General features: G+C 44.7%; 1 protein-coding gene across 1 annotated transcript in view; it reads left to right on the top strand.

Annotated features, from left to right (window-relative positions):
- The window catches only part of LOC124045622 (unconventional myosin-XVI-like), a 217,297-nt gene that overhangs the window by 174,503 nt on the left and 15,007 nt on the right, over nt 1–27,787 (top strand). Inside the window, 9 exon segments of the mRNA XM_046365059.1 lie at nt 14,425–14,527; nt 18,645–18,741; nt 18,819–19,080; nt 21,844–22,217; nt 22,416–23,164; nt 23,167–23,287; nt 23,290–23,652; nt 25,130–25,285; nt 26,439–26,524. Coding sequence (XP_046221015.1) covers nt 14,425–14,527; nt 18,645–18,741; nt 18,819–19,080; nt 21,844–22,217; nt 22,416–23,164; nt 23,167–23,287; nt 23,290–23,652; nt 25,130–25,285; nt 26,439–26,524 — 2,311 coding nt within the window.

The following is a 27,787-nucleotide window of genomic DNA, read 5'->3' as shown; positions in this document are numbered from 1 at the left end:
CAAAAACCATCAAGCGCTATGATGAAACTGGCTCTCATGAGGACCGCCTCAGGAAAGGAAGACCCCGCGACACCTCTGCTGCAGAGGATAAGTTCATTACAGTTACCAGCCTCAGAAATTGCAGCCCAAATAATTGCTTAACAGAGTTCAAGTAACAGAAACATGTCAACATCAACTGTTCAGAGGAGACTGTGTGAATCAGGTCTTCATGGTTGATTTTCTGCAAAGAAACCACTACTAAATACTAATACTAATTTGTCCTTCGGTCTGATTAAATTTTTGGTTCCAACTCCTGTGTCTTTGTGAGACTCAGAGTAGGTGAATGGATTATCTCCCCATGTGCGGTTCCCACCATGAAGCATGGAGGAGGAGGTGTGGAGGTGCTTTGCTGGTGACACTCTGTCATGTATTTAGATGTAAAGGTACACATAACTTAGCGGGACTATCATTTGTTTTTGAACAGGACAATAACACAAAACATCTCCAGGCTGTGTAATAGCTATTTGACCAAGAAGGAGAGTGATGGAGTGCTTAAAGTGTTTAACACTTTTTTGGTCACTACATGATTCCATAATGTGTTATTTCATATTTTTGATGTGTTCACTATTATTCTACAATATAGAAAAGAGTAAAAATATAGAAAAACACTTTAATGAGTAGGCGTTCTAAAATTTCTGCCATCCGACTCATCCCAAACCATCTCAATTTGGTTGAGGTCAGAAGATTGTGGGGGCCAGGTCATCTGATGCAGAACTCCATCAATCTCCGTCTTAGTAAAATTGCCCTTACACAGCCTGGAGGTGTGTTGGATCATTGTCCTGTGAAAAACAAATGACAGTCAAACTAAGCCCAAACCAGATGGAACGACGTGTCGCTACAAAATGCTGTGGTAGCCATGCTGTTTTGTGTGCATTTAATTTTTATTCAATCGCAGACAGTGTCACCAGTAAAGCACCCCCACACCATATCACCTCCTCCTTCATGTTTTACAGTGGGAAATACACATGCTGAGATCATCCTTTCATCCCCCCGCGTCTCACAAAGACAGCGGTTGGAACCAAAAATATCAAATTTGGACTCCAGACCAAAGGACAAATTTCCACCGGTCTAATGTCCATTGCTCGTGTTTCTTGGCTTAAGCAAGTCTCTTCTTCTTATTGGTGTCCTTTAGTAGTGGTTGCTTTGAAGCAATTTGACCATGAAGGCCTTATACACACAGTCTCCTCTGATCATTTGCTGTTGAGATGTGTCTGTTACTTGAACTCTGTGAAGCATTTATTTGGGCTGCAATTTCTGAGGCTGGTTGCTCTAATGAACTTATCCTCTGCAGCAGAGGCAACTCTGGGTCTTCCATTCCTGTGGTGTTCCTCGTGAGAGCCAGTTTAATCATAACGCTTGATTGATTTTGTGACTGCAAGTAATGATGAACTGTCGTTTCTCTTTGCTTATTTGAGCTGTTCTTGCCATAATATGGACTCGGTGTTTTACCAAGTAGGGCTAACTTCTATATACCACCCCTACCTTGTCACAACACAAATGATTGGCTCAACCGCATTAAGAATAAAATCAATTCCATAAATTGACTTTTAAGAAGGCACACCTGTTAATTTAAATGCATTCCAGGTGACTACCTCATGATGCTGGTTGAGAGAATGCCAAGAGTGTGCAAAACTGTCATCAAGTCAAAGGGTGGCTATTTGAAGTATCTCAAATATAAAATACAGTGCTGTGAAAGAGTGTTTGCCCCCTTCCTGATTTCTGATTTTCTTTTGCACATTTGTTACACTTAAATGTTTCAAATCATCAAACACATTTTTATATTACACAAAGATAACCCAAATAAACACAAAATGCAGATTTGAAGTGATAATTGTATTTTTTAAGCGAAAAAAAGTTATCCGAACCTTCATGGCCCTGTGTGACAAAGTAAATGCCCCCCCCCCTTGTTAAATCATGAATATACTGTGGTTAATCAAATTTTTTGGAAAGCTGAGTTTGATTTCACTAGCCACACCCAGGCCTGATTACTGCCAGACCTGTTGAATCAAGAAATAACTTATAATAATAATAATAGAACCTGATGACTCCTTGCTGTCCCCAGTCCACCTGGCCATGCTGCTGCTCCAGTTTCAACTGGCCTGGGCCCTAGGACCATGTCCCAGGACTACCTGACATGAGGACTCCTTGCTGTCCCCAGTCCACCTGGCCATGCTCCTGCTCCAGTTTCAACTGTTCTGCCTTACTATTATTCAACCATGCTGGTCATTTATGAACATTTGAACATCTTGGCCACGTTCTGTTATAATCTCCACCCGGCACAGCCAGAAGAGGACTGGCCACCCCACATATGCTCTCTCTAATTCTCTCTTTCTTTCTCTCTCTCGGAGGACCTGAGCCCTAGGACCGTGCCCCAGGACTACCTGACATGATGGCTCCTTGCTGTCCCCAGTCCACCTGACTGTGCTGCTGCTCCAGTTTCAACTGTTCTGCCTTATTATTATTTGACCATGCTGGTCATTTATGAACATTTGAACATCTTGGTCATGTTCTGTTATAATCTCTACCCGGCACAGCCAGAAGAGGACTGGCCACCCCACATAGCCCGGTTCCTCTCTAGGTTTCTTCCTAGGTTTTGGCCTTTCTAGGGAGTTTTTCCTAGCCACCGTGCTTTTACACCTGCATTGTTTGCTGTTTGGGGTTTTAGGCTGGGTTTCTGTACAGCACTTTGAGATATCAGCTGATGTACGAAGGGCTATATAAATAAATTTGATTTGATTTGATTTGAACCTGTCTGACAAAGTTAAGTAGGCCAAAAGATCTCAAAAAGCAAGACATCATGCCGCGATCCAAAGGGACAGATGAGAAACAAAGTAATTAACATCTATCAGTCTGGAAAGAGTTACAAAGCCATTTCTAAAGCTGTGGGACTCCAGTGAACCACAGTGATAGCCATTATCCACAAATGGAGAAAATTTGGAACAGTGGTGAACCTTCCCAGGAGTGGCCGGCCTACCAAAATTACCCCAAGAGTGCAGCGACAACTAGTCAACTAGTCCAAAAAGTCTAACTTTTGCGTCCCGTTATATCTGGCATAAAAGTAACACAGCATTTCAGAAAAATACCCTGGGGCGGCAGGGTAGCCTAGTGGTTATAGTGTTGGACTAGTAACCGAAACCGCAAGTTCAAATCCCCGAGCTGACAAGGTACAAATCTGTCGTTCTGCCCCTGAACAGGCAGTTAACCCACTGTTCCTAGGCCGTCATTGAAAATAACAATTTGTTCTTAACTGACTTGCCTAGTTAAATAAAGGTCAAATAAATAAAAATTGTACATTTGTTGGATGATCTGAAACATTTAAGTGTGACAAATGTGCAAAAAATAAGAAATCAGGAAGGGGGCACTTTTTCACAGCACTGCATATTTTGGTACGTTTAACACTATTTTGGTTACTGCATGATTCTATATGTGTAATTTCATAGTGTTGATGTCTTCACTACTATTCTGCAATGTAGAAAATAGTCAAAATAATGAAAAACCTTGAATGAGTTGGTGTTCTAAAACTTTTGACTGGTACTGTACGCGTGCAAGTCTGTAACATGTCAGAGTAACTTTCTGAAGGGGTTCATAGTGTCCTCCAGTAAACTTGATCATTATATCTCTATTTTTTTCTTCCTTTCCCTTTTATTTGTAATCCCCTTCATCCCTTCTATCACACCTAATCTCTCCGTTATTACTGGTTATTCCTGTCTGCTTCTTGGATATACTGTACATGTATTTTAGTCATTGAAAGAGGGAGAGAGAGTTTTTCTTCCATTCGCACCTCTTTCTTTGATTCCCAGAATCATTCCTCACTACTGAGAAGAGGTGTATGGTTGAGCTCCCTCCATCTCTCTTTCTCTCTCTCATCCACCTCTCTCTCTCTTTCTGCCCCTTATGCCTCTCTATCTCCCTCCTCCATCCTCTCCCCATCTCTCCCTCACCATATCAATAATTTCAAAGGGCTTTATTGGAATGGGAAACATATGTTTACATTGCCAAAGCACGTGAAATAGACAATAAACAAAAGGAAAATTAACAAGGGAACTTCTCTGGGATATGTGGGACGCCAATTTTAAAACAACAGACATCTCATAATTAACATTCCTCAAACATACAAGGATTATACACCATTTTAAAGATACACTTCTCATTAATGTCTGATTTCAAAAAGGCTTTACGGCAAAAGCACACCTTGCGATTATGTTTGGTCAGCGCCAAGTCACAGAAAAACATACAGACATTTTCCAAAGAAGGAGAGGTGTCACAAAACTCAGAAATAGCGTTATAAATATTCACTTACCTTTGATGATCTTCATCGGAATGCACTCCCAGGAATCCCAGTTCCACAATAAATGTTTGTTTTGTTCGATAAAGTCCAACATTTATGTCCAAATACCTCCTTTGTGTTTGTGCGTTTTAGCCCAGCAATCCAACTGCTCAATGACCATCACTTAGTTCAGACGAAAAGTCAAAAAAGTTATATTACAGTTCGTAGAAACATGTCAAACGATGTATAGAATCAATCTTTAGGATGTTTTTATCATAAATCTTCAATAATGTTTCAACCGGACAATTCCTCTGTCTTTAGAAATGAAAAGGAACACAGCTAACTGAGCTCATGGCATTCTGCCAGACACCTGGTTGAAACAGATCTAATTCGCTCCCCCTTCACAGTAGAAGCCCGAAACAAGGTTCTAAAGACTGTTGACATCTAGTGGAAGCCTTAGGAAGTGCAATATGACCCCATAGACACTGTATATTGGATAGGTAATGACTTGAAAAACTACAAACCTCAGATTTCCCACTTCCTGGTTGGATTTTTTCTCAGGTATTTGGCTGTCATATGAGTTATGTTATACTCACAGACATCATTCAAACAGTTTTAGAAACTTCAGAGTGTTTTCTATCCAAATCTACTAAGCATATGCATATTCTAGCTATTGGGCCTGAGCACCTTATTCATCCAAGCTACTCGATACTGCCCCCCAGTCCCAAAGAAGTTAACAATTAACAGTAAACATTACTCTCACAAAATATTAAAGAGTATAGAGATTTAAAATGTTACATTATTGTCAATGTTGTTACATTGTGCAAATAATTGAAGTATGAAAGAGAAAATAAATAAACAGATCAATTTAGATTGTTTACAATGCTGTTTGTGCTCTGCTGGTTGCCCTTTTCTTGTGGCAACAGGTCACACATTTTGCTGGTGTGGTGTTACACTGGTAATTCACCTAATACTACAGTCCATTCGGAAAGTATTCAGACCCCTTGACTTTTCACATTTTGGTACGTTACTGCCTAATTTTAAATGGTAATAAATGTTTTTTTCTTTCCTCATCAATCTACACACAATACCCCACAATGACAAAAGCAAAACAGTTTTTTAAAACATATTTCTCATGTATAAAAAAAACTGAAATGTCACATTTACATAAGTATTCAGACCCTTTACTCAGTATTTTGTGGAGGCACCTTTGGCAGCGATTACAGCCTTGAGTCTTCAAGGGTATGATGCTACAAGCTTGGCACACCTATATTTGGTGAGTTTATCCCATTCTTCTCTGCACAGTCAAAGACTTGTCCCGAAGCCACTCCTGCGTTGTCTTGGCTGTGTGCTTAGGGTGGGTTTCCTGTTGGAAGGTGAAGGTTTGCCCTAGTCTGAGGTGCTGAGCACTCTGTAGTGGGTTTTCATCAAGGACCTCTACGTACTTTGCTCTATTCATCTTTCCCTTGATCCTGACTAGTCTCCCAGTCCCTGCCGCTGAAAAACATCCCCACAGCATGATGCTGGCACCACCGTGCTTCACTGTAGGGATGGTGCCAGGTTGCCTCCAGATGTGACGCTTGGCATTCAGGCCAAAGAGTTCAATCTTGGTTTCATCAGACCAGAGAATCTTGTTTCCCATGGTATGAGAGTCCTTTCGGTGCCTTTTAGCAAACACTAAGCGGGCTGTCATGTGCCTTACTAAGGAGTGTCTCCCGTCTGGCCACTCTACCATAAACGCCTGATTGGTAAAGTGCTGCAGAGATGGTTGACCTTCTGGAAGGTTCTCCCATCTCCACAGATGATCTCTGGAGTTCTATCAGAGTGACCATCGGGTTCTTGGTCACCTCCCTGTCTAAGGCCCTTCTCCCCCGATTGCTCAGTTTGGCCGGGCTGCCAGCTATAGGAAAAGTCTTGGTGGTTCCACCAAACTTCTTCCATTTAAGAATGATGGATGCCACTGTGTTCTTGGGGACCTTCAAATGATACAAAAAAATGGTACACTTCTCCAGATCTGTGCCTCGACACAATCCTGTTTCGGGGGTCTACGGAAAATTCCTTCGACCTGGTTTTGGTTTTGTACTGTGGGACCTTCTATAGACAGGTGTGTGCCTTTCCAAATCATGTCCAGTCAATTGAATTTACCATAGGTGGACAGTCAAGTTGTAGAAACATCTCAAGTATGATCAATGGATACAGGATGCACCTGAACTCAATTTCGATTCTTATATCAAAGGATCTGAATACTTATGTAAATAAGATATTTCTCTTTCTTATTTTTAATAAATTAGCAAAAAGAAGAAAAAAAATGTTTTCGCTTCGTCATTATGGGCTTTTTTTGTAGATTGATGAGTAATACAATTAATGTAATCAATTCATGAGTAAGGCTGTAACGTAATGAAATGGAAAAGGTTGAGGGGTCTGAATAGTTTCTGAATACACTGTAGATATGGGAGTTTATCAAGATTGTATTTGTTTTCAAATTCTTTCTGGGTCTGTGTGATTTGAGAGAAAAATGTGTCTCCGATATGATCCTACAGTTGGTAGGAGGATAGCAAGTGCAGTTCGGTTACCACCTAATTTTGTGGGCAGTGGGTACTTAGTCTCTTGAGAGCCAGGTCTGCCTACAGCTGCCTCTCTCAATAGCAAGGCTATGCTCACTGAGTATGCACACAGTCCAATCTTTCCTTCATTTTGGGTCGTTCACAGTGGTCAGGTATTCTGTTACTGTGTACTCTCTGTTTAGGGCCAAATAACTTTCCAGTTTTCTTTTGTTTTTTGTTGATTCTTTTCAATGTGTCAAGTAATTATCTTTTTATCAGGAATCGTCCTAATTCTGCTCTGCATGCATTATTTGGTATTTTACATTGTACACTGAGGATGTTTTTGCAGAATTCTGCATGCAGAGTCTGAATTTGGTGTTTGTTCCATTTTGTTATTTCTTGGTTGGTGAGCGGACCCCAGACCTCACAACCATAAAGGGACATAGGTTCTATAACTGATTCTATAACTGAAGTATTTTAAGCCAGATCCTAATTGGGAGGTCAAATTTCATGTTCCTTTTGATGGTGTAGAAGGCCCTTCTTGCCTTGTCTCTCAGATCGTCCATAGCTTTGTGGAAGTTACCTGTGATGCTGATGTTTAGGCAGAGGTAGGTATAGTTTTTGTGTGCTCTAGGATAACAGTGTCTAGACAGAATTTGTATTTATGGTTCTGGCAACTGGACCTTTTTTGGAACACCATTATTTTTGTCTTACTGAGATTAACTGTTATGGCCCAAGTCTGACAGAATCTGTGCAGAAGATCTAGGCAAATATCACTCTGTGTCCCCCTCTCTCCCTCTCTCTCTCTGAGGATAAAGAGATTACCGTGTACATTCCTGCCAGATAATGAGAGGACACACACACACACTGGTCACATGACCTCTCAAAAGTTTCCACTACCCCTGACGGAGTAAACACCATTGTGCTCTCAGAAGTCCTGCCAGGACACACTTATACCCTCACACACACAATCCATGCACACACACACACACTCTTTCTCTCCCTCTCTTTCTTTCTCTTTCTCTTTCTTTCCTATGTCTCTCTCTCTCTCTCTCTCTTTCGCTCTCTCTCTCTCTTTCGCTCTCTCTCTCTCTTTCGCTCTCTCTCTCTCTCTCTCTCTCTCTCTCTCTCTCTCTCTCTCTCTCTCTCTCTCTCTCTCTCTCTTTCTCTCTTTCTCCCTCTCTCTCTCTCTCTCTCCCTCTCTCTCTCTCTCTCTCTCTCTCTCTCTCTCTCTCTCTCTCTCTCTCTCTACTCTGCATGCAGACACACAGTGTTATTACTGTCTAAAGTAATATCACTGTGAATACACAATTTATTCTAAACCAAGTTTGATACAAGCACACACACATTTGCCCCTGGTTTGTAATGGTGGGCTGTTAGTCTTTGATGATAGACTAGGTTTTCCTCTTAAAATTGTGGAATGCTCATTAGCTAATGATTACTGCCAGATTAACTCAGTACGTTATCACTTATAAATAAGTGTCTTATTGTTAACTCATTGTTATAAACAGTGTAATATGCTACTAACATATGTAAACAGTCCAGTCACGCTGAGTTGAGGGACAACAGAAAGAAAGGATGCATAGAATGGCTGGTTGATTGGATTTTAATTTTAGGCAAGTCAGTTAATTAAGAACAAATTCATATTTTCAATGACGGCCTAGGAACAGTGGGTTAACAGCCTTGTTCAGGGGCAGAACGACAGATTTGTACCTTGTCAGCTGGAGATTGGATATTGCAACCTGCCTCCCCGGGATGAACAGTGAATGGATATGGATGGTGGGATAATAGACAGATCTGTATGCAGCCAAACTCTACTCTGTACCACCAGAGTTGTTTTGATGGAGGTCCATTGTAGAGTCTAATCTGTTGTTGGCAGAGCTGTAATTGAATGATGCCTGGTGCGTGTGTGATTGTATGAAGAGCAGTGGGTTTAGGGAGACATGGGATACAAAGTGGTGTGTTGCTTGTTTTTATGGGACTGTGTGTGTGTGTGTGTGTGTGTGTGTGTGTGTGTGTGTGTGTGTGTGTGTGTGTGTGTGTGTGTGTGTGTGTGTGTGTGTGTGTGTGTGTGTGTGTGTGTGTGTGTGTGTGTGTGTGTGTGTGTGTGTGTGTGTGTGTGTGTGTGGGGGGGGTGATTGGGTGTATGGGCGACAGTTAGGTTAGCATCACAAAGGGGTGCCAGCCCCCCGGTGAAGTTGGGTTGTCTGGCGCTGGGGTGTGTCTGAGTCTGTGTGTCGGTGTCCGGGCGTTGGTGGTTGGTCAGACTGATTGTGATGGTAATATACTAGCCTTTGGCTGCTTGTCTGAGCGCCAGGCCAATTTGCATGACTTTTGTGTTTGGCTCTGAATAACCTGTTTGCTCTGTCTGTCTGTTCTGTCTGTCTGCTCTGTCTGTCTGCTCTGTCTGTCTGTCTGTCTGTCTGTCTGTCTGTCTGTCTGTCTGTCTGTCTGTCTGTCTGTCTGTCTGTCTGTCTGTCTGTCTGTCTGTCTGTCTGTCTGTCTGTCTGTCTGTCTGTCTGTCTGTCTGTCTGTCTGTCTGTCTGTCTGTCTGTCTGTCTGTCTGTCTGTCTGTCTGTCTGTCTGTCTGTCTGTCTGTCTGTCTGTCTGTCTGTCTGTCTGTCTGTCTGTCTGTCTGTCTGTCTGTCTGTCTGTCTGTCTGTCTGTCTGTCTGTCTGTCTGTCTGTCTGTCTGTCTGTCTGTCTGTCTGTCTGTCTGTCTGTCTGTGTGTGTGTGTGTGTGTGTGTGTGCTGTACATTTGCTCATACGTGCGTGTTGTGTGCATGTCTATTCATGCTTGTCTGGGTTTCCAGTCTGTTGTGTATGTCTGTTTGTGTATCCCTGTGCAGATGGGTAGAGTGGGCTCTGAAATTGTTGACAAGCGTGATAGATTACCAAAAATCTATCAATGGTGGATTTGGTGTTGAAATGAGAACAAGCAGAAAATAACCCCATACCTACTGTAAAATATAATGGTGGATCTTTGATGTTACGGGGATATTTAGCTTCCACTGGTCTTGAGGCCCTTGTTAAGGTCAACGGCATCATGAACTTTACCCAGTACCAGGATATTTTAGCCAAAGACCAGGTTGCCTCTGCCGGGAGGCGGAAACTTGGCATCAAGTACATCTTCCAGCAAGACAATAACCCCAAGCACACATCAAATCCACAATGAAAAAATATTTGGTCACAAAATCAAGGATTTATTTGGACAGGGAAGCTAAAATGTTTAATTTAGCTCTATACTCCAGTATTTTCGATTTGAGATCAAATATTTTGAGGTAATATAATAATATAATAATATATGCCATTTAGCAGACGCTTTTATCCAAAGCGACTTACAGTCATGTGTGCATACATTCTACGTATGGGTGGTCCCGGGAATCGAACCCACTACCCTGGCGTTACAAGCGCCATGCTCTACAAACTGAGCTACAGAAGGACAGCAAGACTAAACTATATCCAATAACACTAATTTTACTTCCACATTTTAAGATCTAACTCCTGACCTGAGGAAGTGTTTGCTAGTAAAAAAAACATATCAGAAAGGAAAACAACAGACATCCATGAAACGGGCAGGGTTTCAAGAGTGACAAGGGGTGACAAGAGTATGTTCATACATATCTGTTTTACCATTTAGAAATGAATGGACTTTATGTATCTAGTCACCATTTGAAGGTGTCATAAGTATTTGGACAAATTCACTTGGTAAAGACAGAATAAAGTCTCCAGGACCTGATTTGGAAGCTCCTCTATTCCTGTTTTTTGAGCATGTTTTGTGCCTGTTTAGCTGTGTGTGTGTGTGTCTTTGTGTGTGTGTGTGTCTTTGTCTCTGCGCACGCGTGTTTACACTCCAAGGCCATGTTTACTTAAACATAGAAAGAGGAGTCTGCAGAGTCACAAAGAGTCCATTCACCCTGGCCTCTCTCTCTCTCTCTCTCTCTCTCTCTCTCTCTCTCTCTCTCTCTCTCTCTCTCTCTCTCTCTCTCTCTCTCTCTCTCTCAACATACGTTTAGAATGAATGGATGGATGCAGCCATGGATGGTGGGAGGGATGTCGAGTGTAGGGTGGACGAAAATGCAGATTTCAGAGATCTCTCATTATTTCCCTCACCTTCTCGCTCTCTCTGATTCTTGTTTTTCCCTGTCAGTCTTTCTCTAATCTCTCTCTCTCTCTCATCCTCTCCTCTCCCTCATTCTTAGTGTTTCTGTATTTCCACTCCCTTTCTCCCTCTTCTCCTTCTCCCTGTTTGTCTTTTTATTCTGTTTCCTCTCTTCTTTGCTCCATCGTTCCCTCACTCTCTCAAGGCCCTGGCCCTTCAGTAAACCAGATGACAAGTTTATAAATCAATCGTTGATCCTAAGGCCAACATGCCATCACACACACACACAAACAAACAAACAAACACAATACACACACACACACACTTACATACATTCTTCTTCTGAGTCATGCAGGTCGCACCACTAAGTCGCAGTGACCGCCAGAGGCCAATTGCATTATCCTAGACTGCTCAACTGCATTGATTTATGGCTAAATCAATTTTATTGTTGCTTTTATTTGTCGTTTATGATGTTTTGTGGCCAGGTCAGGAAACACCAATTGAACTTTGAACTTGAAACCCTGCCCGTTTCATGGATGTCTGTTGTTTTCCTTTCTGATATGTTTTTTTTACTAGCAAACACTTCCTCAGGTCAGGAGTTAGATCTTAAAATGTGGAAGTAAAATTAGTGTTATTGGATATACTTTATTCTTGCTGTCCATATTTTTTCCAAGGTTTCTGGTTGAAACCACACGCTATTGTCTCTTTTGCGTAATCGGTGACCAATATCATTAAATACCAACTGAACTCACTGTGGATGAAGAACTCTTGCCTAGTAAGCAAAGCCTGTAAGCTACACTGATGTCATGTGATTAATGTGACCAACCATTAGGGCTTCAGAGAGTGGGTTAGAGTACAGAAATCACCATCCTGCTTTTACTGCCTTTGTGACAGTTAATATTTGGGGGCCGCTGAAGGGCCTTTGGTCATGTAGGCCAGACTCTTATCAGAGGTGCTATTTCACTTTGTTGACTCCATATGACACAGCGCCCCTGGGTATTGTAAAATTGGGGGCCATCAATAGTTTTCATATTCTTACAGGAGAGGCTGTGAGTTTACAGAGATCCTTTGTGTTTTATGGGTCCTGTGGGACACCGTAGCGCTGTCTGTCGGCCTGTACATTAGCTTACAGAGAGAGGGTTAGGCAGAGTTCAGAGGGAACCCACTTCTCTAAATCAAACACACACTAAAATATACACACACACAGTATAGATGTGTACACAGCAGGTTTGTCTCGTCAGGACCTCTCCAGACTATTCTAAACCGCCCTATGCTGCTCTTTCACCCCCCCCCCCACACACACACAATTAACAACACAAGTGGTTTATATCTCTGACCATCTGCTCATTATGTTTGCCTCATTTAATAGGGACATTCTGTGACATTACACAGGGACAGTCAGTCAGTCAGTCAGTCAGTCAGTCAGTCAGTCAGTCAGTCAGTCAGTCAGTCAGTCAGTCAGTCAGTCAGTCAGTCAGTCAGTCTGTCTGTCTGTCTGTCTGTCTGTCTGTCTGTCTGTCTGTCTGTCTGTCTGTCTGTCTGTCTGTCTGTCTGTCTGTCTGTCTGTCTGTCTGTCTGTCTGTCTGTCTGTCTGTCTGTCTGTCTGTCTGTCTGTCTGTCTGTCTGTCTGTCTGTCTGTCTGTCTGTCTGTCTGTCTGTCTGTCTGTCTGTCTGTCTGTCTGTCTGTCTGTCTGTCTGTCTGTCTGTCTGTCTGTCTGTCTGTCTGTCTGTCTGTCTGTCTGTCTGTCTGTCTGTCTGTCTGTCTGTCTGTCTGTCTGTCTGTCTGTCTGTCTGTCTGTCTGTCTGTCTGTCTGTCTGTCTGTCTGTCTGTCTGTCTGTCTGTCTGTCTGTCTACTCTGGATCACACATCAGATGGAGGGGAAGCAGTACTTCAGATCACACAGAGAAGTCAGACGAACAAAGAATTGTAATTGGATAAAGGCTCCTATTAACCTGTCATTAGACCTTAGGGCCTACACTAGTATGTAGCTCTGACCTGGACAATGTGCTCTGGGTAGAAGTCAACCTTAACCACTTATCTAGAATCAGCTGAGCTTACCTTTACTACATCTTAACTTTAGGGGAGAAAATGCAAGACTGACCTAAGAGCAGTGTACATGGGTAACTATCTGATTTCGAACAATGCATAACAGCTGTTTATTGCTGGAATGATTACCACACATCTGTTGAGTATTGGTATGCACACCCTTTTCTGTGTGCTTTTACGTACATTGATGTACGTTATTCATGTTGTTAAAGTTGTCCAGACATCTCTTACCAGCGTTCACTCCACTCAAACACAAAGGATCAAAGGCTGTGTCTCTAACCACACAATGGAGCTCCTCTTTGACCAAAACAACCCCTCCCCCTCTTCCAACTGACCTCTCACAGAAGCGGTAGCCCCTGGCAACACCAATAGGAACAGATGCTGTGGTGCTGCCCCACCTTTTGACCCCCACTGACTTATGAACCCTCTTGTTTGTGAATGGGCGGGTCATCCGATAGGCCCCACCAGAACCATATAGAGTTTCTGGGCCTCACAAAAACCGCCTGAGGTAAGGCTCGTTTTGAACCACAAATCTAGGATCAGATTGCCCCGGCCCCAATCCTCGCTTTACCATAAATGTGATTATGAAAATCACTGTCCTTACCGAATAAAACACATCATTTCACATGTGAAATTTAACCATGTTTTGCACATGAAAAATTGTATTTCACGTGAAATTTCAAAAATATTTGCTGTTAGGATGTCCCTGGAACGTCACACATATCTGACACACTATTATACATTGTTTATATATATTTGATATATTGTTTATATGTATTAATACAGTAGTTATTATTCAACATGACCTCACCTGGGATTTGAAATCACAGCATCTTGGTTCACGGCATTCTGATCCTCCTGCTACTCTGATCAAGAACTGATTTCACCTGTATTCCTACCCTTTTGGATTTCAAAGGAAATATCAGCTCTGTTAAAAATACACTCAAGAAAAGCTATTATACTATTCAGGAGTAATGTTAAAACAGAATAATATAAACCACCAACATTAGACAACTGTACAGAAAAAAAAAAAACATTTTAAATAAGAAAATAAAATCCATGATGTGAAAGAATAGTCAGATGAACTAATAACTAAAATAGCAGTGCTGCTGGCACTCATCTAACTCTCATATATGGAATTGTGTTTTCACATGTGAAAATCGGATTTGGAGTATCACATCAACATCTTTCACACGTGAAAATCTAACTCTGTTACATGTTATCACATTGACATCACATAAGAACACGGGAGCAAAACAACAAACGTGGTTTTTTTTCTGCAAGGGTGGCTGGGGACGTTCAGCTTACTTCTTACAAACACCAAGACCGTGTCACACTGAAATCCTTTCCCTCCATATGTTACGGATGTATTGTTCCCAATGTAATAAGATGTGTGCTGATGGTTTCTCTATTGTGTGTGTCTCAGGTACAGAGACCTAGTGGACACCACTCTAGCTGGCAAAAAGAAGCTGTCCTCGCAGGAGAAATGTTGCTTTGTTCTGCAGCAGTGCAAACTCCAAGGATGGCAGGTGTGTAGCAGTGTCTGCTCCCCTATTTTCTCTCTCTCTCTGTCTCTCTCTCTCTCTGTCTCGCTCCACTCTCTCTCTCTCTCTCTCTCTCTCTCTCTCTCTCTCTCTCTCTCTCTCTCTCTCTCTCTCTCTCTCTCTCTCTCTCTCTCTCTCTCTGTCTCTCTCTGTCTCTGTCTCTCTCTGTCTCTCTCTCTCTCTCTCTCTCTCTCTCTCTCTCTCTCTCTCTCTCTCTGTCTCTGTCTCTCTCTGTCTCTCTCTCTCTCTACACTCTCTCTCTCTCTCTCTCTCTCTCTCTCTCTCTCTCTCTACACTCTCTCTCTACACACTCTCTCTACACACTCTCTCTACACACTCTCTCTCTCTCTCTACACACTCTCTACACACTTTCTCTACACACTCTCTCTACACTCTCTCTCTACACACACTCTCTCTCTCTACACTCTCTCTCTACACTCTCTCTCTACAAACTCTCTCTACAAACTCTCTCTACACACTCTCTCTACACACTCTCTCTACACACTCTCTCTCTCTCTACACACACTCTCTCTCTCTACACACTCTCTCTACACAGTCTCTCTACACACTCTCTCTACACACCCCCTCTCTACACACTCTCTCCCTCTACACTCTCTCTCTCTACACTCTCTCTACACACTCTCTCTACACTCTCTCTCTACACACTCTCTCTCTCTCTCTCTCTCTACACACTCTCTCTACACACTCTCTCTCTCTCTACACACTCTCTCTACACACTCTCTCTCTCTCTACACACTCTCTCTACACACTCTCTCTCTCTCTCTACACACTCGCTCTACACACTCTCTCTACACACTCTCTCTACACACTCTGCTCAAAAACAAAGTATGGGAAGATAAATCATTGGAGCCCAGAATGAAATACTTTGAAATCCCACAGACTCCTCATTAAACCCTACAGCTGTCCTCCAAACAACCCAACTAACCTTCACACGCACACACACTAGAGTCCTACATGGGTCAGTTGTTGTTGGAGCCGCACCCATCCCGCGTTGGCCACATCAGTTCTGAGCCCCACCCAATACCCAACGTCAGAACAGATTTTTCTTCACAATCCGTCACACAAGCATGGAATTGTTTTAAGAGACGATCTGCCGATATGTTACCCGCCATACTGTATGACTAACATCAATTTAATAACTTGTTTTCATGATTCCTGAGTAGTGGTCAATGTTTCCTTTCAATTAATTTGTCTGCATGTCTATTCAACATTTGGATAAAAGTAAACCATGCAATGAATTAAAAACGACAGGCTATCTTTTTATTTTCACAATGCAATGCGTCACATTGACAACTTAAATCGATTTGAGAAAAATAGCCTTCTAATCAGCCTTCTTACCTAATGAAAGCATATAGGTGACATAAAAAAACTATATCTTTACATTATTGTTTCGATAATCACAAAGTTGAAATTAAATATAAATAAACTATTCCCAGAATTGAAAATAGGCTGCAAAAACCGTCTATATTTATTTAGTAGCATAAAGGGCTACTGAAACTTTTACCAGCCGCACCGGTTTAGACTTTACGTATATGGCCTGCTATGGTCTAAATGAACGAAAGCCTGAATAACGTAGGCTAATAATTAATTGATAATGAACTGAATTACATATCATAAATAAATACCTGATTGCACTTTTTACAGGCTGCATTGTTGGCCTTCCAAAGCGGGGATTTCACTCATGTAGCACCTGTTTCCAAAGTGGTATAGCCTATTGAACCATCATAACCTCTCTTTAGATTTCTCTGGCTAGGCCTATATTAACCATTTGACATGAGGTAGGCTAGCCAGGGAAAGTAAACTTGGCTATGTGTCGTTGCCTATTCTCATACAGGGGGAAGGAACATAAGCTCTCCACGTGGACAATTAGAATGTTTGAACACAAATAATGGACAGTTTCCTGCTCCACACTCTCTCAATAAGTGTGTTACTGTAACCTTGCCGCTCACAGAATGGAATTTGCAACACAACAAGCTACTCAGTTTTTAAAAAGTGGAGGCCCTATTACCTTGTTTTTTGTTTAAATGTCCGACACGCAGTGTAATTGTTCTGAACCCGCGGTTTAAAATGTTTTTATTCCACCCGCCATCTGATTGTTTTGCGGGTGACGCATGGGGAACACTGGGTATCCGCCCGGATGCAGGACTCTAACACACACACACCAATCAGCAGTCTGGAGCGGCCAATGACATCTCCCCCTTCCCTGTGTGTGTGACCTCTTTGTTTCACAGTGACTCCCGGCTCACACACACGCACACGCTCTCTCACAATGCCTCCCAGACACATTGTCACACGCACCCAGGCCCACACACATACATTTCTGAGAAGTAGTGTGTATTTTAAATTATTTATTTTATTTATTTCACCTTTATTTAACCAGGTAGGCTATTTGAGAACATTTGCAACTGCTACCTGGCCAAGATAAAGCATAGCAATTCGACACATACAACAACACAGAGTTAGCCATGGAATAAACAAACATAGTCAATAATACAGTAGAACAAAAGAAAACAAAATGTCTACATACAGTGAGTGCAAATGAGGTAAGATAATGGAGTTAGGGCAATAAATAGGCCATGGTGGAGAAGGAATTACAATATAGCAATTAAACACTGGAATGGTAGATGTGCAGAAGATGAATGTGCAAGTAGAGATACTGGGGTGCAAAGGAGCAAGATAAATTAATAAATACAGTATGGGGATGAGGTAGGTAGATAGATGGGCTGTTTACACATGGGCTATGTACAGGTGCAGTGATCTGTGAGCTGCTCTGACAGCTGGTGCTTAAAGCTAGTGAGGGAGATATGAGTCTCCAGCTTCAGAGATTTTTGCAGTTCGTTCCAGTAATTGGCAGCAGAGAACTGGAAGGAAAGATGACCAAAGGAGGTATTGGCTTTGGGGGTGACCAATGAGATATACCTGCTAGAGCACATGCTACGAGTGGGTGCTGCTATGGTGACCAGTGAGCTGAGATAAGGCCTAGCAGAGACTTGTAGATAACCTGTAGCCAGTGGGTTTGGCGACGAATATGAAGCGAGGGCCAACCAACGAGAGCGTACAGGTTGCAATGGTGGGTAGTGTATGGGGCTTTGGTGACACAACAGATGGCACTGTGATAGACTGCATCCAGTTTGTTGAGTAGAGTGTTGGAGGCTATTTTATAGATGACATCACTGAAGTCGAGGATCGGTAGGATGGTCAGTTTTAAGAAGGTATGTTTGGCAGCATGAGTGAAGGATGCTTTGTTGCGATATAGGAAGCCAAGTCTAGATTTAATTTTGGATTGGAGATAGTTAATGTGAGTCTGAAAGGAGAGTTTACAGTCTAACCAGACACCTAGGTATTTGTAGTTGTCCACGTATTATAAGTCAGAGCCGTCCAGAGTAGTGATGCTGGACGGGCGAGCAGGTGCGGGCAGTGATCGGTTGAATAGCATGTATTTAGTTTTACTTGCGTTTAAGAACAGTTGGAAGCCACGGAAGGAGAGTTGTATAGCATTGAAGCTCGTATGGAGGTTAGTTAACACAGTGTCCAAAGAGGGGCCAGAGGTATACAGAATGGTGTCGTCTGCGTAGAGGTGTATCAGAGAATTACCAGCAGCAAGAGCAACATCATTTATGTATACAGAGAAGAGAGTCGGCCCGACGATTGAACCCTGTGGCACCCCCATAGAGACTGCCAGAGGTCCGAACAACAGGCCCTCCGATTTGGCACACTGAACTCTATCAGAGAAGTAGTTGGTAAACCAGGCGAGGCAGTCTTTTGAGAAACCAAGGCTGTCGAGCCTGCCAATAAGAATGTGGTGATTGACAGAGTTGAAAGCCTTGGCCAAGGCGATGAAGATGGCTGCACAGTTATGATGTCGTTTAGGACCTTTAGCGTGGCTGAGGTGCACCCATAGGAATGAGTACTCTGGGTGTGTTGGAGCGTATCGGCCCCTTGGCCTGTGCACCTGTCAGGACACATGTATAACTACAACAAACTTAATGAATCCTGAATCTGACTGAACCCCAATCCTCTGTCTGTCTGTCTGTCTGCCTGTCTGCCTGTCTGCCTGTCTGTCTGTCTGTCTGTGTCTCAGATGAGCAGTAGTAAGGTGTTTCTGAGGTACTGGCAGGCTGACCAGCTCAATGACCGCTGCCACCAACTACACAGGAAGATCATTACCTGCCAGAAAGGTACATCACAACTTGCATCCATGTTTGTGTGTGTGCGCGTGTATTATTCACCCCTCTCTCCCCCTATCCTCTGTCAGTGATCCGTGGCTGGCTGGCCAGACAGCGTGTGCATCGTAGACTGTCATCTCAACAGACGGAGGACTGCAGTGTCCAGAGGTTCCTCCAGGGGGCAGAAGACCAGGGCCTGCACACCTACGACCACCTGGTCATCCAGAACGCCACCGACATCGCCCGCGAAAGCGACCATCAGCGCTGCCATGGCAACGGGTCACACGGCAACAGCCCGCCCCTCGGGGACAGGCCCGAGCCAGTTGGGAAAGAGGAGGACACACCCAAGAGGTAAGAGACCAACCCTTTCAACCCTCATGGAGAGGTCGCTCATGGTGGTTTTGTGTTTCTTCATTGGTTTGAAGCTAGTTATATAATGATTTAGACTATATTCTGTAGCTGTTGCATCAATGTAAGTAATTCTAAACCAACACAAACACTATAAGGATTTCAAGGTCACAAGGTGTGTGTGTGTGTGTGTGTGTGTGTGTGTGTGTGTGTGTGTGTGTGTGTGTGTGTGTGTGTGTGTGTGTGTGTGTGTGTGTGTGTGTGTGTGTGTGTGTGTGTGTGTGTGTGTGTGTGTGTGTGTGTGTGTGTGTGTGTGTGTGTGTGTGTGTGTGCACAATGTGTGTGCACAATGTGTGTGTCATGTGATGTGAGTAATGGTGTCATTGAGCCCGTGCTGGCTGGTGGCTTTAATTGCATATGATGATTGATATTAGGGTAATGAGATAAACCATCAGCATGTGGTAATGTTTCAATGCTGTCGCTGTGATGACACTCTGGTCTCCTTGTCTTATAGCTGCAGCGCATTTCACAGCTTATATTTGGCATCGTTTGAAATGTAAGACGGCCACCAAGCATTTTGCGACTATCTTTTTAAATGTAGGCACTAGGGAAGGAGAGAGGCTGTCATTTTAAAATGTATTCTAAAATGAGATGGCGCCGAAGAACGTGGCTGACGTTTTACATTCTCCCAACCAATTGTGATGTTTGTTTTTTTGTAACTTAAAAAAAACGTATTATGTACATAATGTTGCTGCAATCGTCTCTTATGACAGAAAATAACGCCTGGACATCAGAACAGCGATTACTCACCATGGACTGGAAGAAACTTCTTCCTTTAACGAGTCAGACGAGAAGGATATCCTGCTTTCACTGGAACAGGCCCGGATCCCCACCTTTTGCGTGAAGAAAAGACACAGGAAAAGGGGCCACAGATCAGGCATCCTTCTAAAGATCCATAGGCGAGTGATTAAACTCCCACTGCCATCCGTTCTTCTTGCTAACGTGCAATCATAAAATTGTTGACCTACGATTAAGATATCTTACCAACCGGACATTAAAAACTATAACATCTTATGTTTCACCGAGAGATATGGACAATATAGAGCTAGCGGGATGTTTCATGTACTGGCAGAACAGAGAGGTTACCTCTGGTAAGACGAGGGGTGGGGGTGTGTTTTATTTGTCAATAACAGCTGGTGCGCAATGTCTAACATTAAAGAAGTCTCAAAGTATTGCTCGACTGAGGTGTAGAGTACCCTATGATAAGCTGTAGACCACACTATCTACCAAGAGAGTAGCTGTCTATTTTCCACCACAGAACCAAGCTGGCCCTAAGACCGCTCTCAACCAACTCTATAAGGCCATAAGCAAAGAAGAAAATGCTCACCCAGAAGCGGTGCTCCTAGTGGCCGGGGACTTCAATGCAGGCAGACTTAAATCAGTTTTACCAAATTTGCCAGCACATGTGCAACCAGAGAAAAAAAATCCTAGACCATCTTTACTCCACACAAAGAGATGCATACAAAGCTCTACCCCACCCTGATTCCTGCTTACAAGCAAAAACGAAAGAAGGAATTGCCAGTAACTCGCTCAATAAGGAAGTGGTCAGATGACGAATACGCTACACTACAGGACTGTTTTGCTAGCACAGACTGGAATATGTTCCGGGATTCATCTAATGGCATTAAGGAGTACACATCAGTCAGCGGCTTCATCAATAAGTGCATCGACTAAGTAGTCCACAAAGTGAGTGTACGTACATATCCCAACCAGAAGCCATGGATTACAAGCAACATCCGCATCAATCTAAAGGCTAGAGCTGTCGCTTTCAAGGAGAGGGAAACTAATCAGGACGCTTATCAGAAATCCCGCTATGCCCTCTGACGAAACATCAAACAAGCAAAGAGTCAATACAAGATTAATATTGAATCCTATTACACCAGCTCTGATGCTCGTCGGATGTGGCAGGGCTTGAAAACGGTTATGGACTACAAAGGGAACCCAGACACGAGCTGCCCAGTGATGTGAGCCTACCAGACGAGCTAAATGCATTTTATGCTTGCTTCGTGGCAAGCAACACTGAAGCATGCACGAGAGAACCAGCTGTTCTGATTGACTGTGTGATTACGCTAACGGTAGCCGATGTGAACAAAACCTTTAAACAGGTCAACATTCACAAACCCACTGGGCCAGACAGATTACCAGGACGTGTACTCAAACGTATGTGCAAAGTTTTAGACTGATCGAATGAACCATTGCATTTCTGTTCAAAATGTTGCTTCAAGACTTCCCAAATGTGCCTAATTGGTTTATTATCAACTCTTCAAGTTCATAACTGTGCACTCTACTCAAACAATAGCATGGTATTCTTTCACTCTAATAGCTACAGTAAATTGGACAATGCAATTAGATTAACAAGAATTTAAGCTTTCTGCCAATATAAGATATGTCTATGTCCTGGGAAATTGTATTATTACTTACAACCTCAGGCTAATCGCATTAGCCTACGTTAGCTCAAACGTCCCGTGGGGGACCCACCGATCTGGATTTATATTAGATGAAAAGTAATTATATTATGGTTGTCACTCTAGAGAAGAATTCAGTTTATTATGTTTGGTTGGAACCAGGATCAAACATCACCAGAACGTGTGTTGGTCCATGGTGAGGGGAAGGAGAGAGAAATTGAGCAATAGAGGGAAAGAGAGGAATGGGGTTGAAAATTGTCAAATGTTCATTCGGATATTATTTCCTGCCCCCCTCCTATAGGGTTGTGGAGAAGAGCAGAAGAAACCAAGATGGCTCGGTTAGTGGGGGGAGCCGGACTATCCGCCACTTCCGCTCCAGCTCAGTGCCCATCCCCCTGGCTATGGAGAACTTGGTACATCACAGCCCTGGACCATCCATCAAAACAGCCCTGCAGCAGGTGGCCTATAACAACGAGGATGGGGGAGGAGGGCTCGCATCGCCACGGAAACAGCCTCCCCCCAAACCCAAGCGGGACCCCAACACTCGTTTGAGTGCTTCGTACGAGGCGGTCAGTGCCGGACTGACCCTGGGACCCTCGAGAGAGAGTCCCACCCCCGAAGGCTGCGGGTCGCCTGCAGGGAGCCCCCCAAAAACACAGCTGTCACCTACGGATGGTACACACAATTATGACATACTTCTCAACTATCATTACCTCAGCCGCTATGTACCCCAAAACACTGCTGTCTCCTACTGATAGTGCATATATACACCACAACACCCCAACTATTATAACCTAAGCTTCTTTGAACCCCAAAACACAGCTCTCAGTGGTGGAACTGTTGTGAACTGCTTCTCCTCTTATCTCTCCCCAGCTCTGTCCAAGCCGCGGCCCCACAGTGATGACTACACGACCATGAGGAAGGTGCCTCCTCCCAAGCCCAAGAGGAGCCCAAACACCAAGCTCACGGGCTCCTACGAAGAGATCAACGCTGCCGGCATTAACCTCCTCCAGCTGCGCCCTGCCGACGTCAAACTGGCCCTGCTGTCCCGCGCTGGGGGACTGGGGGGGGTGATGCGGCACACAGCGTCTGTGGATGGCCCACAGGCGGTGACACTGAGCCTGCACCATGACCAGGATGAGGAGGATGTGTACATAGAGATGGTGGGGGCTCATGCCAGGAGTTACAGTCTGGGAGGCGACCACCAGGACCCCCCCAACAGCCCCCAGCAGGGAGATGCCGAGGCCGTCTACGAGGAGATGAAGTACTTCCTGCCCGAGGAGGTGGGACTTCCGGTCGGAAGCACGGTTGCCATGGCGACAGCCGCTGGGAAGTTGGAGGTGTTAGGGTTGATGTTAGGGTTGGGTTTGTCTCCCTCTCAGAGTGGGGAGGGAAAGAGGGCAGGGCTGGGGGGTCTAGCCACCACTATGGAGGCCCAAACATCCGCCACCGGAGGGGCCAGCAATATCCCTGCACCCTTCCCCAACCTGCTCCCACACCGCCCCCCTCTCCTGGTGTTCCCCCCCTCCCCCGTCACCTGCTCCCCTGCGTCTGATGAGTCGCCCCTCACTCCTTTGGAGGTGAAGAAGCTGCCTGTGTTTGAAACCAACCTGAACTACGCCGGCCCAGACAGCCCCCTCTCCCCCAGTACTCCCGCCAGCGTGCTGACTCCTCCCCTTCTCTCTCCGTCCTCCTCCCAGACAAGCCCACTCCTCCTCTCACCCCTCCTCCTCCTCCCCCAATGCCCTGCCTCCTCCCTACCGCCCCCTCCCACTTTCCTTTCCCCCAGAGTCCAGCATCCTCTCCCTTACCCGGGCTGCTTCCGTCACAGGAGGTGGCAGCTCGGACTCTCCCAAACCCTCCTCCTCCTCTTACTCCTCCTCTCATAGGGCTGGAGGAGAGAAGCCCCCTCCCTACTCTCCGGCCAAGTCCACCCGTCCAGAGCCACGCCGTTCCCACTCCTGCTCCTCCTCGCCTCTGCTGTTCAACCCAGCCAACGGGAGACCCCTGACTAGCCCTCAGCCAGCCCTGGATGAGCTCAACACCCTGTTTAGCTCTGGACGCAGCCTGCTCAAGAAGACCACTACAGGACGCAAGATGAGGGAGGGAGGTGAGTCACAATGTATCACACACACACACACCCTCAAGATCTTTCCATTGCTTCTCACACTTCTCCTGAGCTTAAAAGGCAGCTACATAACTTAGAGTGTATCCCAACAGTTATTTAACAGTGAGAAGCTCTCCCTGTCCCTCTATCCTCTCTGGTGTCCTGGCGTTAACCTTTGTTTTTCATTAAAGATGCTCCATCACTCAGATTTATGAGGCAGCATTGGGCCGACCCTGATCACGCCTGGACACTGCCTCCGCCGTAGGGGAGGGAGAGGGGAGAGGGGAGGTGGACAGACCTCTCTATCTGTTCCCTCACACACGGTCTCATACACATACATTGATCTGAATGGGGATGCCTGTTATAGTTATTATTTCTCTGTGGTCACGTGATTACTTCCGGTTGTGGTCTACATAAGGGCCCTAAACCCTTCATCTGTCCAGTGAAACCCCTGGCGTCATGGAAAGAGTCTGCATGCCAGAGGAGGCTGGTAGTCAGGGTCTTGACCTCTGTGTTATTTTGAGGGGTGATGGCGGGGGGGGATCTGAGAACGGGAGATGCTGCTGGGCTTAACGGGACAGCCTGCTTCCGTTCCCTCCCCGGCGCTAAACAGTTATCCATGACACCCGATGCTCCGGAGTGGCCCGCGGATTAGGGGAAGTATCCCAGCCATGCCTGTGACGAGCAGCCTGCTCCTCCTGTGGGATACGGGAATGCTGCAGGAATGCCATGGGGAAAGGGCAGGTGGCAACAGGGCATTCCCCAAAAAATCTTCTGTCACAGGACAAGCATTCCCTTTGATTTATGTACACACTCACACACAATTATACAAACACATACCACTCCTTAATTTACATTTTCACTCACTCACACACATAAAAAACCCTGTTCATATCACTCTCTCTCTCTCTCTCTCTCTCTCTCACTCACTCACTCACTCACTCACTCACTCACTCACTCACTCACTCACTCACTCACTCACTCACTCACTCACTCACTCACTCACTCAGTGGCTCCTGTTGAGTGGGAGAATTCTGATGGTTATATTTAGTCCTCTTGTGACCAGGAGTCAGGCATTCCTGATATGGGACGGCAGTATTCCCATCACGCAACACATACAGACACACAACACACACACACATTCTGTCTGAGAGGGTTCTCTGAGCTGGTGGGCCTGGTAAGGGGGCAGGTGATTCAGGATTATCGTCCCAGGATTCTTGGAAGCAGAAGGGGCATGGGCTATTGGGGGTATTTTAGACAAGACTAGTATTAGACATTCAATTCAATGTATGGAAACAAACCTATGGCAGTAACATTGTAATGTGTGTGTGTGTGTGTGTGTGTGTGTGTGTGTGTGTGTGTGTGTGTGTGTGTGTGTGTGTGTGTGTGTGTGTGTGTGTGTGTGTGTGTGTGTGTGTGTGTGTGTGTGTGTGTGTGTGTGTGTGTGTGTGTGTGTGTGTGTGTGTGTGCATCCTCCCAGGGTTCAACTCCAACATCAACCTGCCAGGTAGAGAGGAGCACCCAGGCTCCACCCCCACCTCCTCGTCCCCGCAGCTACAGGACAGGAACGCCAACAACCACACACCCCCCTCCCCAAGCCCCACTCCCATTGAGAACGGCAACCGGCTATCCAACGGTAAGAGCCAATGTTGGGGTCAGGTGAAGCGGTGAACGATAGGGGGTAATGAGGTAGGAGGAGAAGAGAAGAGAGGAAACGATCCCAATGATTCCTTTGGTTCCTCCTCGTCTCTTCTCCTCTCTCCGTCATGATCACTGAGGGCTGATACCAATATGACTTCTGTCACCTACATTAGCCAGCAAGGTCACATCAGTGATCCCATAGGGACATAAAGGGGACACTTTAAGACTATTGGGACATGACCAACAGTCTTTTTCAGGATGTGTAGTAGCGTACTAAATCACATATATCTTACATTATTGCATATTGCTTCTATCACATATGGCCATATCAGGCCTCTCAGACAGGTGATAACCAGGAAGAAGTGATGAGGAGAGGAATCTGTTAAAAACACTAGGCCATTCTAGACACTAACTCTGGAGTTCTGAGTGTGATGAAGCCACCAGCCCACCTGGAGTCTGTAATGAAGGGGAGGGTGGTTGTTTATAAGAGACAATTGAGGGTCATATGATCACTGTGTTTAACCTTAAGAGAAAGAGACCTTTATGGTTGTGAGTTCTGGGGTCCGCTCACAACCAAGAATTCACAGAATGGGACATTGCATGCAGAATTCTGCCTATTTTTATTTTACCTTTATTTAACTAGGCAAGTCAGTTAAGAACAAATTCTTATTTTCAATGACGGCCTAGGAACAGTGGGTTAACTGCCTGTTCAAGGGCAGAGCGACAGATTTGTACCATGTCAGCTCGGGGGTTTGAACTTGCAACCTTCCGGTTACCAGTCCAACCCTCTAACCACTAGGCTACCCTGCTGCCCCAAAATCACATATACATAATATGACATTTAAAATATTCAGTATTACAATGCAAGTCTAGAGTGACAGAGAACTTTCCCCTCCACTGCAAGGCTTTCCCTTCCTCGGGTACTCTGTTTATCCATCTCTCCACTTCTGTCTTTCATAGTGGCTCCACTGGCTGATATTTTCCCGTGTGTGTGTGTGTGTGTGTGTGTGTGTGTGTGTGTGTGTGTGTGTGTGTGTGTGTGTGTGTGTGTGTGTGTGTGTGTGTGTGTGTGTGTGTGTGTGTGTGTGTGTGTGTGTGTGTGCTTTTCGTTTGTTTGTTTGTGTGTATGTTACTTGTTTTCTGTTCAGGGTCAATGGAGGATGAGGGTCACACAAAGTCAAACTCTTCCAGCTCATCGTCTCTGCACAGGCATATGGACAGCCATCACACTCAGGTAAATACACACACACACATACAGGCACGGACACTCTGTCGGTGAGACTGTGTTGGTGGTTCCAGTAGCCCTGGCCCTCAGTTGTGTTACATTATTTAGACCAGGTTGCCTAACCTCTCTAAATCGTGTTTTTAGAGTTGAATCTCTATGAATATGCTGGCATTACAGCACTGCCCTTTCATTGTGGAGAGTGAAACTGACCTGCCTGCCACAGACACACACACACACACACATACAAGGAGGATGTGTGTCAGGCCCGCTCGTCTGTTTTGGGTGTTTTCATTAAGACTAACAGTAGCAGTATTGAACTTTACTTTTCACTTGTGACGTGATCTTCCCCTAGTTCCCAAGACAGTCAATGTTTGTGGTCTATGGTTACAGGACTGGATTTCATCCTCCCCCCCATCACACAGTCCCATGACTGCGTCATATAAGGCCGATCAAGGTCAAATGACCAAGTTGAAACCATGAAGCTCCTTGACACACACAGAGTTCATGTCAGTTGATAAACACACAAACACCCACGCACACTTGCGCTGTGAGCCTTAATAATTAAAGTAGGGCATGAAATATTCACTGGGACAGAATCAATCCTACTGCGAGAGACGTTTGCAACACCAATAACACCTCGGCAGCAAAAGAGACACAACCCTACACCCTGACACCAGATCCTGAACTAACTCTCTTCTCTACCACCACAACTATCTCAAACCAGTTATCTTAACACACACACAACCACCACCACCACATACTAGTAGAGGATACATGTGTTTTTCCTGACAATGTAAACCTGACCAGGGCCCAGAGATTTTCCTGGTCAAGTTTCCTGGTCAAAAACTCCTGGCTCCACATAACCCTAATCCATAGGCTGTTGTAGAGCAGGTCTCATCATGACAAGATTTCAATTTAATATAATGGACATGGGTTAAAACCGACCAATATTTCCTCTGGTTTACCCTGACATTATCTGTCTCAACTTGTCCTCAACCTGTCCTCAACAGGAGACTCCAGGATGTAACCGCTCCCCATAATCCACATTGTTAAAACCCAGGGAAAATCATTCTTCAGCGTTATTGATTGGATCTCATTCAACTGTGAGTTAAGATGAGGAGCGTGTAGCTACAGTAGGAAGCGAACAAGAACATTCCTAACGGCGGTCCGACCGGCTCAGGGGACAGTGTTCCCATGAGATTCCCGTGAATGCCGAAGAGGCACACCGACCTTCTAGCCATCGCTGATCCACTTTTCATTTTCCATTGGTTT

This window comes from Oncorhynchus gorbuscha, linkage group LG01 (assembly GCF_021184085.1).
Source record: "Oncorhynchus gorbuscha isolate QuinsamMale2020 ecotype Even-year linkage group LG01, OgorEven_v1.0, whole genome shotgun sequence".
Classification (NCBI taxonomy): Eukaryota; Metazoa; Chordata; class Actinopteri; order Salmoniformes; family Salmonidae; genus Oncorhynchus; species Oncorhynchus gorbuscha.
Note: the sequence above shows the minus strand (reverse complement) of the source record. Positions and strands in the feature narration are given on the sequence as shown.